This window comes from Orcinus orca, chromosome 6 (assembly GCF_937001465.1).
Source record: "Orcinus orca chromosome 6, mOrcOrc1.1, whole genome shotgun sequence".
Lineage (NCBI taxonomy): Eukaryota > Metazoa > Chordata > Mammalia > Artiodactyla > Delphinidae > Orcinus > Orcinus orca.
In genome coordinates, this window is record NC_064564.1 from 111,196,095 (window position 1) to 111,209,115 (window position 13,021).

The window sequence follows — 13,021 nt, forward strand, 5'->3', positions numbered from 1 at the left end:
GTGTACTTAAAAGGTTAGTTAGTTCTCTAATGAGCAGTTAGAAAAACCATCATGTGCTGTATGTTCGGGATATCTGTAGGGAAGTGGACATTATTATATCTTCAGAATGCATCTTGCCATGATCAATGATTGTTCTGTCTGCTCACCCTACTAGAGGCATCTGTGCAGTAAGGTGCAGAATCTCCTGTCTTTTTTTTTAAACAAAAATGCCAGAAGATGTTCTTTTTATCCAGAGATACAGACAGATGCTTTATTTACCAAGGCAATACTGGATTTCTTTGTAGGCCCAGTTATGTGGTTTTATAGATCTAAATATAGGTGGGCTGAAAGAGACAGGGACTGAGGATTGTTAACTAAAAAGTTTGAGACCCAAATCTGATCCTTATTTTCCTGCTGCCCCTCCCCTGAGGAGCTGAGCTGCTTTACCCATGTTTTAGGAATGGCATATATCCACAAATAAGGCCCACACCACAGCTAAATTATACTAGGACATTGGCATGGTATCAGAGGCCCTTTACATGCTAGTGCAAATCTGAATTCCCTCTTCTCCTTTACATATTCTCTCTGTCCCTGTGGACTTGCTATATACCATGATTTCCAGGATATTTTCTTGTGCCTGAAATTCCTCTTGATTTCCACCTTTATTCCACCTTTCAAAAATCTTACCCATCCTTTAAAGCCCTAATGTCACTTTTCCCATGAAGTGATCTCTGCTTCCAGATGAGAATATTTCCTCCTTGGAACTTAGGAAGCACTTACTCATATTTTCCTGTGATACTTTACATGGTCTGCTTTGTTTAAGAATTCGTTTTTTATATATTTTATTGCACTGAAAGTCAGGTCCACATCTTGCTCATTTATGTGTCCTTAATCGCTCTTGGAGGAGTTTGAACTTCATAGTGTTTCAGTAGACATTTGTGGAATAAATGTAAAACCCCAAAGAAAATAGGAGGTACTTAGTATTAACAATTAACATATATTTGTACTTACATATAGCAGTTGGTAGAGAGCATCCTCCAGTGGGAAAACCTCATCTTGGAACAGGGACAAGGGTGGTGGGAAGGGCAGTTGAGTGCTGTGCTTCCCTTGCATGCCTGGCCATTCATAGTTTCAGAATTCTTGCGCCCCATCTAACTATCACTGCCATTTCACAAGTGTCTTAGTTTTCATTTTACCCTACCTACTGCATAATGCCATTGGCAACTGCAAATGAGGTAGAAATTCAGATGAGGTAATGTCTGGGTGTGATAATACAAAATACCAGATTCCTAAGGAGTGATTTTTTTCCCCTTACAGGCATGTAATGAATTCACTACACACGTGATGAACCTTCTCCGAGAGCAGAGTAGAACACGTCCCATTTCCCCAAAAGAGATTGAAAGAATGGTGGGCATCATCCATCGAAAATTTAGTTCCATTCAGATGCAGCTCAAACAAAGCACTTGTGAAGCAGTTATGATTTTAAGATCAAGGTTCCTTGATGCCAGGTATGTGAGGCCACAAATCTATTGCATGGCTTTTTAAAATTTTTATTTTCACTCTTTGTGTATTATTTTCTGTAATCCTGGCCAATTGGTCTTAGATTCTTCTTTAATTTGGCTATAAGAGCTCTTCTCTACATTGGACAGGTAATTCACCTCATGGTGCCTGCACTGTCAAGCCTCTTCTTGTCTGGGGGTGGTAGTGCTATTAGCTGCCAATTTGGTGACTCAGGAAACAAATAGGATTAGTGCCACTACTAATGACTTAGTAATACATAGCCTTTCTTTCAGTTCTGATGCTAAAACGTATATTTAAGGATAATGTTCAGTATGTAACTTTGTTTTAATGCAGGTTTGTTTTCTAAGAACTTCCTGATGTTACGTTGCTTGTGCATATTAGAAAAAAAGTACTTGGAGATACTGATATTCCTAAGAAGGAAGTGGTATTATAGTTACCACAAAACCCCAAACTCTGTTTTTCCAAATCAAGAAGAAAGCCTGTGAGTTTCCCCTCTCAGGATACATATTTCCCTTTTATCTGAAGCTGTCACCAAGTTTCACAGGAATTAGGTAATAAATTGTATATGGTGTGTTAGACCTACTAGGTGACATAACAGAGGAACTGTCAAGTTCCTACTATATGCTGCCTCTGCAGAGATGCCTCTTGGGCATTGCTAAAGCTTGCAATCAATCTTCAACGGTGGAAAGGGGTTTCTATTTTGTTTTCTCTCCCTTGGAATCTCACAGAGGTGATGATTATCGTCCAAATTTTACAATATTAAAGAAAATAGGTTAGCATCTCAACTGGAAAACAAGATGTGAGGAACAATCTTCATGCCAGAGCTCTTCCTTAGAGCCGAATAAGGAAACATATGCCACCTGATTATACTCCCGTTCTCCTGGTTAAGCCAAGCCCCGTATCGCCTTTGGTTCCTCCTTCTTCCGTACTGAATTAGTCATTAGAACTCACCAGTGCTTTGTTTTCAACATTTCTCGTTCTAGCTCTTTTTTTCCTTCCATACTTGCACTGCTCAGTTCATGTTCATCCTTTTGTACCTAGACTACCACAGTAACTTCCCACTATTCTCCCTGCTTCCAGTCTTACTCTTCTCCCACTCATCCTCCATGGCCCTCTTATGATGCCCTAATTGCTTTACTTAAAAACCATAGCAGCTTTTCTTTTTTTTTTTTTGCGGTAAGCGGGCCTCTCACTGTTGCGGACCCTCCCGTTGCGGGGCACAGGCTCCGGACGCGCAGGCTCAGCGGCCATGGCTCACGGGCCCAGCCGCTCTGCGGCATGTGGGATCCTTCCGGACCGGGGCACGAACCCGCGTCTCCTGCATCGGCAGGCGGACTCTCAGCCACTGCACCACCAGGGAACCCCATATCAGCTTTTCAATGCTGGGTAACTCACATGCACACTACTTAACCTGGCATTTGAGGCCTTATGTGACCTGCCCCCGCCCAAATTACTTTTTTGTTGTTGTTAAGATTTAAGTTTTATTTTATATTTTTCCTATTTAACCAAGGTCACTATGGAAACGTTGTAAAATGTATAGAATAGAAAGAAGGACGAGGGATAAAAGACAATCACTTTTTTACTACCCAATGGAAAAAAAAAGTCACTGTGAACGTTTTAGTATATTTCTTTCTGGTTTGTGGTACTTTTTTTTTTTTTAAATGTTCTTTGTGATGGTACAATATGCATAATTTGGTTTGCTTTTTAAAAAATTTACCATGGGGCTTCCCTGGTGGCGCAGTGGTTGAGAGTCCGCCTGCCGCTGCAGGGGACACGGGTTCGTGCCCCGGTCCCGGAGGATCCCACATGCCGCGGAGCGGCTGGGCCCGTGAGCCATGGCCGCTGAGCCTGCGCGTTCGGAGCATGTGCTCTGCAATGGGAGAGGCCACAACAGTGAGAGGCCCGCGAACTGCAAGAAAACAAAAAAATTTACCATGAATAGGTAAACATTTTTCATATAGTATAAACTCCTATTTTAAATGTTAATTGCTGAAGTCTACCAGATGGATATATGATAAATAATTAACTTAGCCATTTCTTCATTTTTGAGCATTTAGTTGTCCCTATTAATTTCCATGATAACTTCTTCCTTCCTTCCAATTCCTTTCTTCTTTCCTTCTACAAATATTTATTTGTGCTGAGGCTATAAAGGTAAACAGGATAGGTTAACATACTCGCCCCAATTGAGTTTACATTCTACTTGGGGAAACAGACAATAAACAAGTAAACAAATATGCTGTAGTATTCTGTTCAATAATGTAATGAAATGTGATAGAATGGTAAGTGCCATGAGGAAAAATAAAAGCAAGGTAAAGGGAGAGAAAATGATGGAGGGAAGGTACTATTTTAGACAGATTTTTATTGGAATTAGTCTTCCAGTGAAAATCTTTATGCATTCAACCTTTTTGATCTTTAGAATTATTTCCTAAGGATTAATTCTCAGAAATGGTATTATTAGATCAAAATGTGAACATTTTTAGTGCTCTTAATATATCACTAAATTGTTCTTTCCTGTGTTTAATCCAAAATGCGATACCTCTTGGTGTCATATGTCTCCTCTGGCGAGAATTCTTCTCTTCTGCCTAACCACCTCTTCCACCACCACCCCTCAACCTCCACCTCCAGCCTTCCACAGCAAACCCTGTTCTCCCAACCATTTCCCCAACTTGGTCACCAGTAATGAATTGTCATCTGTGAGGGTGTGTAGCACGGAGCCTGGAACAGAGCTGGTGCTCATGTTGGTTGCATTAGTGAGACCTTGCTCAGCCTTTCAGGCCTGGCCTAAATGCTCCCTTTTTAGGAAGCCAACTTTAAGCACTCCACTGGACTCATCCTTGCCGTCTCTTAAACACTGATACTATGTTTATACAATTTTCCAGACCGAACTTCATGCAGACTGCCTTTATTGCAGTTTTTCAGGATCATTTCTTCTCTTCCCGAGTAAGTCACATCGTCATTGAAAGCAATGGCCAACCAAGTCTTACACGTTTAGATTCCCCACAATTCCAGCAAGTGTCTTACACATAGTAGGCTGCAGAAAAATAATTTGTTGACTAACCAGATGAATGAATATTTCCACTTACTACTTATAATAGCTCAAAGAGTTAAGGAAGTAGCATCAGAAAACAAAAAACATTTTTAAATTGTCAACGTTGAGCATTTTAATTAAAAGCATTACATAACAAAGATATTTAAAAGTACTTTCTTCAGAAAGGAATCTTTTCTAACACAATTGCTATCCTTATTTCTGCGGATACTTTCCCATTCTTATCAACATGCATGCTCTTTTTTTTTTAAACATAACTGCATTCATAATGTATACACCTAAATGATTTATTTTTCTTCCAAGAAGAGAAAGTAAGTTAACAAGCCAGAGTGAGCAGAGCCAGAGTGAGATGGTGGCAGAGCTTGGAGCAGAGCCCCTTCTCCCACAGAGACTGCCATCAGTAATGTTGTGATGCTGATGGGACACAGCCCTAGGACTGATGCACCACTGCACACTGGCCTGAGGCATAGCCATTTAGAGTGTGGTGAACCCTGGGGGGAATGAAACTTAGGGGAAATGCTTAATGGGCATTTTCTACAGAATGTTTTTCTAAAAAATAAATGAAGTATTAGACCGAGTTCTCTCTTATGCCTTCAAGTGAATGCAAATACTGAGTTTTGCTTCCATCTATTCTTGTAGTGCCTCTTAGCAAGCCCTCTACACTGAGAAGGCACGGTTTTTCTGCTCTAGGCAAACATGCTCATTCAGATATATGATTCCCTTGCTCTCTCTGGCTTTTTGTAAAGCCATACTCACATTTTCTTGGTAATTGGACAAGCCGAAGTATGTACCGGTACAGAACAGTTAGGAATAAATTTGTGTAGGTCCCTCTACTCTTCTAGTAGAAGTGCTGTAGTTTGGATGCAGCCAGACTGCCTGGGGTAAGGTATTCTGTTCCGCCCATAAATTTGTTCTCTGAGGTTTTTTGATGTTTTCTAAAACCACTCCTAGGTAAAGTCGATAAATGAGCCAAACTTATTTCTGCTTTCCCAATATGTTTCTGCTCATTCCCCCTTTTGTAAGTCCTCATTTTCCAAAGAAATGCCCTTGTGTGATCTGCTCCACTGTACCCGGTCTTGCTGCTGGATTTCATGTTTTAGACTGAGTCACAAGCTCACATACTTACATATAACGGAATTGAGGGGAGTGGCTGGATGAGGGGCAGTGAGGATTAGAGCAGACGGGTACATATCTGAGGGGACAGCCATCACTTAGCTTTAGCCTATGGTTGCCTTCTGATGATGTGGGCCTGGTGTGGCTGATCTTCCAATTTTTCATAAGAAGCCAGAAACTTAGATTTTTATGCTCATTATTGTGTTGTCTCAACAAACATTATCTGTGGGCCAGGTAATTATCTGTAAGTTTGACAGTTTCAGTATCTATTCTAGACCTTTTCCATCCTATTCACCCAGCTACCCACTCATCAGACTGTGCCTTTTCAAAGTGCCCCAGGTCAGGGCTTTGTTTTTCTTGTCAAGCAATGCCTGACTCCTGCAAAAATGCTGATTGCTATTCTTGGTGTACTTCTCTTTCATCTGTCTTCCCTCACCACCTCCCCCATCCAGTTCATCATCAAATCCTGTTGATTTTAATTCCCAAATAGATCCTGAATCTATTCTTCATCCCTCAGGAAACAATGGTTTAACCTTCCAAAAAATTATTGAAATTAAGAAGTTTCAGGGCTCATAACTTGAGATGTTTTGATCAGACCGAGATTTCTTGCTCCCTTGACTCTCCCTGAATGTTGAAACATAGATCACATACTTAACCTGCCACATTAGTGACATCATTTTAACTAGAAGAATCTCATAGGGTATACACATTTACAACTGCCTACTGACGCTGTCTTTCCTGAGTATAGGATATCACAATTAAGATCATTAAGATTATTTGTAAGGCAATATTAAGAAAATTGTTTGGGGAAAGTGTTTTCCAGTTACTGGAGAATTTAATTTAAAGTGAAATCTGACAAATGCTAATTTTCAGGCTGGAATTCTTTAAAATCTTCAAAATAAAACCCAAATGTAAATGACATTTTTGCTATTTGAAATAAATTGTCAACAAATACTTGATCTTCTGACATTCTGCCACCCCCTCCCAGTAAAAACAAAGAATTTGTCCTCCCCTACTCTTTCCCTGTTAAGCAAACCATACCTCAGTCCAGGCAGTTGGCTGAAGCAGAAAAATCCAGAAATCCTTGATGTATTTTTTTTTCCTTACCTTCCTTCTCTGTCTTCCCCACCCACCCACCCCCCATCCAATTTATTATCAAGTCCTATTGCTTTTGCCTTTCAAATTGACCTTGAATCTTTTTATTTCCATTATTCTCTCCCTATGCCAAGTTACCATCATCTCTCAGTTTGACCACTGTAGTTGTCTCCTTAAATATCTCTACATTTCCTTTCATCCCCTCCTTCAGCTATTCTCAGTAGTCAAAATAATCTTTTTAAAATGTAAAACTTAAAACCTTTAATACTTCCGATTGCACTTAAAATAAAATTCAGAAATCCATATGGGGTCCACTAAGCCTGTGTAATCTGGCCCTTGTCCATCCTTCCAGACTCATCTCACATATTCCCTGTTTTTACTGTGCTCCAGCCTCCTCTAGCACTTTGGACTTTCCGAGCTTTTTTCCTGTTTGAAGACCATTCCCTCTGCTCATTCCTCTTCCTTCTACTCTTTGTCTGACTAAGTTATACACATTCTCCAGGCCTCAGATTAAATGTCACTCTTCCAAGGAAACCTTTCCTGACTCCATAATCTGTGTTAGGTTTCCTTCTTAGACACTTTCATTATACATTATACTTTTCCTTCATGATACTGGACATAGTTACTGTAATTTATAATTATTAATTTCTGTGTTGCTTGTCTAATGTTTTTCTTTCCCCTAACTCTCTACTCTCTCTCTTAACCCTCTAATCCCCTGTGAGCTCCCTAATAGACCTTCTCTGTTTTGTTCCAACTGGATCCTCACTGAGTATCTAGAACACATTAGATCCTCAATAAGTATTTGTTGAACAAACTAAAGGATGAAGTTAATTGTGCTTCACATTCTAGTATTTTTCTTAGTTATCCTACATCTTCACGTGAGTTGGATAGTTCTTTGGAGGATGCAAAGAGTATAATTTACAACATCATGGTGATTAATTACACCCTAAGAATGTTTAAAAACAGAAAGCGAACTTTTTTGTGTGATCCTAAGTAGTACATCCCTCTTTGGTTAATGTTGATTATAACGACAATTCTCTTTTTGGTTCTTTCATAGACGAAAAAGGCGTAACTTCAGTAAACAGGCCACAGAAATCTTGAATGAATACTTTTACTCACACCTCAGCAACCCCTACCCCAGTGAAGAAGCCAAAGAGGAGCTGGCCAAGAAATGCAGCATCACAGTGTCACAGGTGCAACAGGACTCCATGGGTCTGTCTTGTTTCCCCGTTGATTATAGGAACCCTATTTCCTCTTCAGGGCATTCTTATCAAATTTCATATCCAAATGTTTCATCATCAAAGGAGATATAAAGAAAATATAGATATTTCCACATTTTTATGCGAGCTTTTAAAGCTTAGATAATTTCTTTTAATCCTAAATGTCAAGGAGTCTAGATAATCACCTGCTGCCCTAGTGGAAATCTATAGAAAAAACATAAACATGCCATGGGGAGAGACGTGGTTTTACACTTACGTGACTCTTCAGTATGGCATGTAGTTCTGCTTTCCTGATTTAGATGACTGGTCTAAGCTTCCACCAGTGAGAAAGCAATTTATTTGTTGCCAAAAGGAAATTTAATATAGCCCTATGGTGAAAGTTTGAGGAATTCACCAAGTCCTTTCCTGAAAACCATGCTATGATATTTGGGTCTCAAAGATTTCTTTGCTTTCTTGTTATCCATTAAATAGAAGAATTAAGTTCATGCCTATCCCCACTTTTTTTGTTTTTGTTGTTTTAAATGTCTGTTTGTAATAAATTGTGCCCCTGAAGTTAGCTGTCATCTTCTAACAAAAATACACTTAGTTTTAGGCAGATAGACTTGTATTTTAGATTGAGGGTTGGAAACAAATAATTAAACAAGCAACTGTACCTCCTTAAAATATAAATATATCCTATTGGAATTAGCTCTAAAATATAATTTATTTAATACTCATATTGTTGTTTATAGATTGTCATTTGAATAACATTTCTTCATAGCATGCAAATGTGGTAGTCACCAACCAGTTCTTGGAGTGGCACTTAAGGAAAAGCTGACCCTTTCCAGAAATTTCAGTGGTCCCTAGAGGTCACATGACATAAATTTTAAAGTAGCCTCTAAATAAATACTCCTATATATTTGAAGTTCAAGATTCTAAAGATCCCCTTCACATTCCAGTGAAAGTTTCATATCAGTATTTTATTTTAATTTTATTTTAATTTATTTATTTTTATTGAAGTATAGTTGATTTACAATGTTGTGCCAGTCTCTGCTTTACAGCAAACTAACTCAGGTATACACAGACGTTCTTTTTTTTATATTCTTTTCCATTATGGTTTATCACAGGATATTGAATATAGTTCCCTGTGCTATATAGTAGGACCTTGCTGTTTATCCATGCTATATATAATAGTTGACATCTGCTAATCCCAAACTCCCAGTCCTTCTCTCCCCCACCCACCTCCTCCTTGGCAACCACAAGTCTGTTCACTGTGTCTGTGAGTCTCTTTCTGTTTTGTAGATAGGTTCATTTGTGCCATATTTTAGATCCCACATATAAGTGATATCATATGGTATTTGTCTTTCTTTCTTTCTTTCTTTCTTTCTTTTTTTTTTTCAGTATTTATTTATTTATTTGGCTGCACCGGGTCTTCCTGGCGGCACTCGGGATCTTCGTTGCCACAGGCAGGGTCTTCGTTGTGGTACTCGGGATCTTTTAGTTGCAGCACATGAACTCTTAGTTGCAGCATGTGGGCTCTAGTTCCCTGACCAGGGCTCGAGCCCGGGGCCCCCTGCATTGGGAGTGCAGAGTCTTAGCCACTGGACCACCAGGGAAGTCCCTGTCTTTCTCTTTCTGACTTACTTCACTTAGTATGATAATCTCTAGTTGCATCCACATTGCTGCAAATGGAATTATTTCATTCTTTTTTATGACTGAGTAGTATTCCATTGTATATATGTAGCACATCTTCTCTATTCATTCGTCAATGGACATTTAGGTGATTTCCATGTTTTGGCTATTGTGAATAGTGCTGCTGTGAACATAGGGGTGTGTGTATATTTTTGAATTATGGTTTTGTCTGTGTATATGCCCAGGAGTGGGATTGCTGGATCATATGGTAATTCTATTTTTAGTTTTCTGAGGAACCTCCACAATGTTTTCCATAGTAGCTGCATCATATCAGTATTTTAAGTCATTGTTATTTAAGGGAATATGGTCTGGGTTTGAGAAAATTTTTAGCTCTTATTTTGGCATTACTTTCCATAGAACCTCCAGAGCAATCTTAGATTTATAATTAAGATTTCATTTAATAGTTATTGTCACTCCCTTATGATATAGTGGCATGCCTTGATTCCTTTTGCTCAGTTCGAAATGGAATATAATTGATTTGGGCTACCAGTTTATGAAGACATATACTATATAAAACATTACTACCACAAGCACCTACTACTGTATAGAACTGGGAACTATATTAAATATCTTGTAATAACCTATAATGGAAAAGAATCTGAAAAAGAACATATAAATCAACTATACTTCAATTAATACAAAAACCATAGATCAGAAAAAAAAATCACTATCTGGGCTATGTAGTACTCACTGCCACTTGAAATACTAAGGAACAGTATAATATGCTGGGTCAGATAGGGAAGATGAAATTTAAAGTATATTCACTTCAAGTGGATGTTTTCTGGTGTGAGCATTTCCCCTGAACATTAGTGAAAGCATTGGGCTTGTACTGAACACCAGCTGATGATGCCAAGTCTAGTTTTCCTCCTCTCACAAGAGCTCTCTGACTTAGAACTCAGATATTTGTGGGTCCAGTTTAAACTAAGGTGTTTCATGCTTCCGCTCCTTTTCTTGCTTTTCTTTTTTACTTCTATAACATATTCACCATTGGAGAATAACACAGATTATATACATTTTTTGAAAATCAATATAATCCTAGTTTTTCACTGGGTGTACTAGCATCTTGTGTGTGTGAAGTAGGATTTCTTAACACATGCTTGTGTAATGAGTGAGAGAAGTTTCCTTCTGACTATTCTGAACTAGGGAGGCTTTGCTGTACTTCTAAAATTGGCTAGGATCCCATTTACAGATTTTTAAAAAATAGTTAATTAGTATGTTCATTTCACTGGTTTTCTATAGAAAAATAGCTTTGTTCGTTTTGGAAATATTTTAGTAATTGCTTGAGATAGAAATAATATAGACATAGACATATTTCTCTGTCTAAAAAGCAGACTTTATGACCTTCTTTTCTCCCAGATCAGCTTTTCAAGTGGAGAATTTCAGCAATCAGTGGAAGATTCAATGTAAATTGTGACAATTTCCTCTCCTTTGTACCTTTTTAATGCTTAAAAATGTTATTTCCACTCAACCATTCCCTTTTCCCCCACATCTCTGACATGAAAGCAATAGTGAAAATTTTCACTATTGAAGACATCAGTTGCTAGCCTTTTTTATTTTTTGCCACACTGTGCAGCATGCGGGGTCTCAGTTCCCTGACCAGGGATCGAACCTGTGCCCCCTGCAGTGGAAGTGCAGAGTCCTAACCACTGGACCTCCAGGGAAGTCCAGTTGCTAGCCTTTTAAATTAGTATCTTTTTTTTGCTTTTTAATTTTATTTATTGATTTGAATTTTATTTTATTATTTTTCTACAGCAGGCTCTTATTAGTTATCCATTTTATACATATTGGTGTATATATGTAAATCCCAATCTCCCAGTTCATCCCACCACCACCACCACTACCCCTTTCCCCCCTTTAATTAGTATCCTTTTGTTTAAGTTGTTTAGAAGTGAAAGCAGAGAATATTCCAGACCTGACAGGTGAACTAATTTCTAAATAGAAAAAGCAGTGTTTTAAATATACATCATACTAAAATACAATAAAATTTAGAATTCAGAAGTTGTTCATGGGACTTCCCTGGTGGCGCAGTGGTTAAGAATCCACCTGCGAAAGCAGGGGACACAGGTTCGAGCCCTGGTCCAGGAAGATCCCACATGCTGCGGAGCAACTAAGCCTGTGCTACACGACTACTGAGCCTGCCCTCTAGATCCCACGAGCCACAACTACTGAGCCCACGTGCCACAACTACTGAAGCCCACGTGCCTAGAGCCCATGCTCCGCAACAAGAGAAGCCACTGCAATGAGAAGCCTGCGCACCGCAACGAAGAACAGCCCCTGCTCACCACTACTAGAGAAAGTCTGCATGCAGCGGAGACGCACTGCAGCCAAAAATAAATAAATAAATTTATTTTTTAAAAAAAGAAACTGCTGAGAAAAAGAATAATTAAAAAAAAAAAGTTGTTCCTATACAAAGCTAACTTTAAAATATTGAAACCTCGAGAGGAACCAAGATGGTGGAGTATAAGGATGTGCTCTCACTCCCTCTTGCGAGAACACCAGAATCACAGCTAGCTGCTGGACAATCATTGACAGGAAGACACTGCAACTCACCAAAAAAGATACCCCACATCCAAAGACAAAGGAGGAGCCATAATGAGATGGTAGGAGGGGTGCAATCACAGTAAAATCAAATCCCATAACTTCTGTGACTCACAGACTGGAGAACACTTGGACCACAGAAGTCCACCAACTGGACTGAAGGTTCTAAGCCCCACGTCAGGCGTCCCAACCTGGGGGTCTGGCAACGGGAGAAGGAATTCCTAGAGAAACAGACTTTGAAGCCTAGTGGAAATTGATTGCAGGACTTTGACAGGACTGGAAGAAACAGAGACTCCACTCTTGGAGGGCACACACGAAGTAGTGTGTGCATTGGGACCCAGGAGAAGGAGCAGTGACCCCAGGGGAGACTGAACCAGACCTACCTGCTAGTGTTGGAGGGTCTCCTGCAGAGGCAGGGGGTGGCTGTGTCTCACCTTGGGGACAAGGAAACTGGCAGCAGAAGTTCTGGGAGGTACTCCGTGGCGTGAGCCCTCTCAGAGTCTGTCATTAGCCTCACCAAAGAGCCCAGGTAGGCTCCAGTTTTGGTTTGCCTCAGGCCAAACAACCAACAGGGAGGGTACCTAGCCCCACCCATCAACAGTCAAGCGGATTAAAGTTTTACTGAGCTCTGCCCACCAGAACAACAGTCAGCTCTACCCACCACCAGTCCCTCCCATCAGGAAACTTACACAAGCCTCTTAGATAGCTTCATCCACCAGAGGGCAGACAGAAGAAGCAAGAAGAGCTACAATCCTGCAGCCTGTGGAACAAAAACCACATTCACAGAAAGATAGACAAGATGAAAAGGCAGAGGGCTATGTACCAGATGAAGGAACAA

General features: G+C 39.7%; 1 protein-coding gene across 7 annotated transcripts in view; it reads left to right on the forward strand.

Moving 5' to 3' along the window:
* The window catches only part of PBX3 (PBX homeobox 3), a 230,973-nt gene that overhangs the window by 178,015 nt on the left and 39,937 nt on the right, over positions 1-13,021 (forward strand). For all 7 annotated transcript variants that reach the window (XM_049710708.1, XM_004269216.2, XM_033427194.2 and 4 more), the window contains 2 exons: positions 1,297-1,487; positions 7,812-7,947. In XM_049710708.1, the coding sequence (XP_049566665.1) occupies positions 1,297-1,487; positions 7,812-7,947 (327 nt within the window). The remainder of the gene's footprint in view (positions 1-1,296; positions 1,488-7,811; positions 7,948-13,021) is intronic.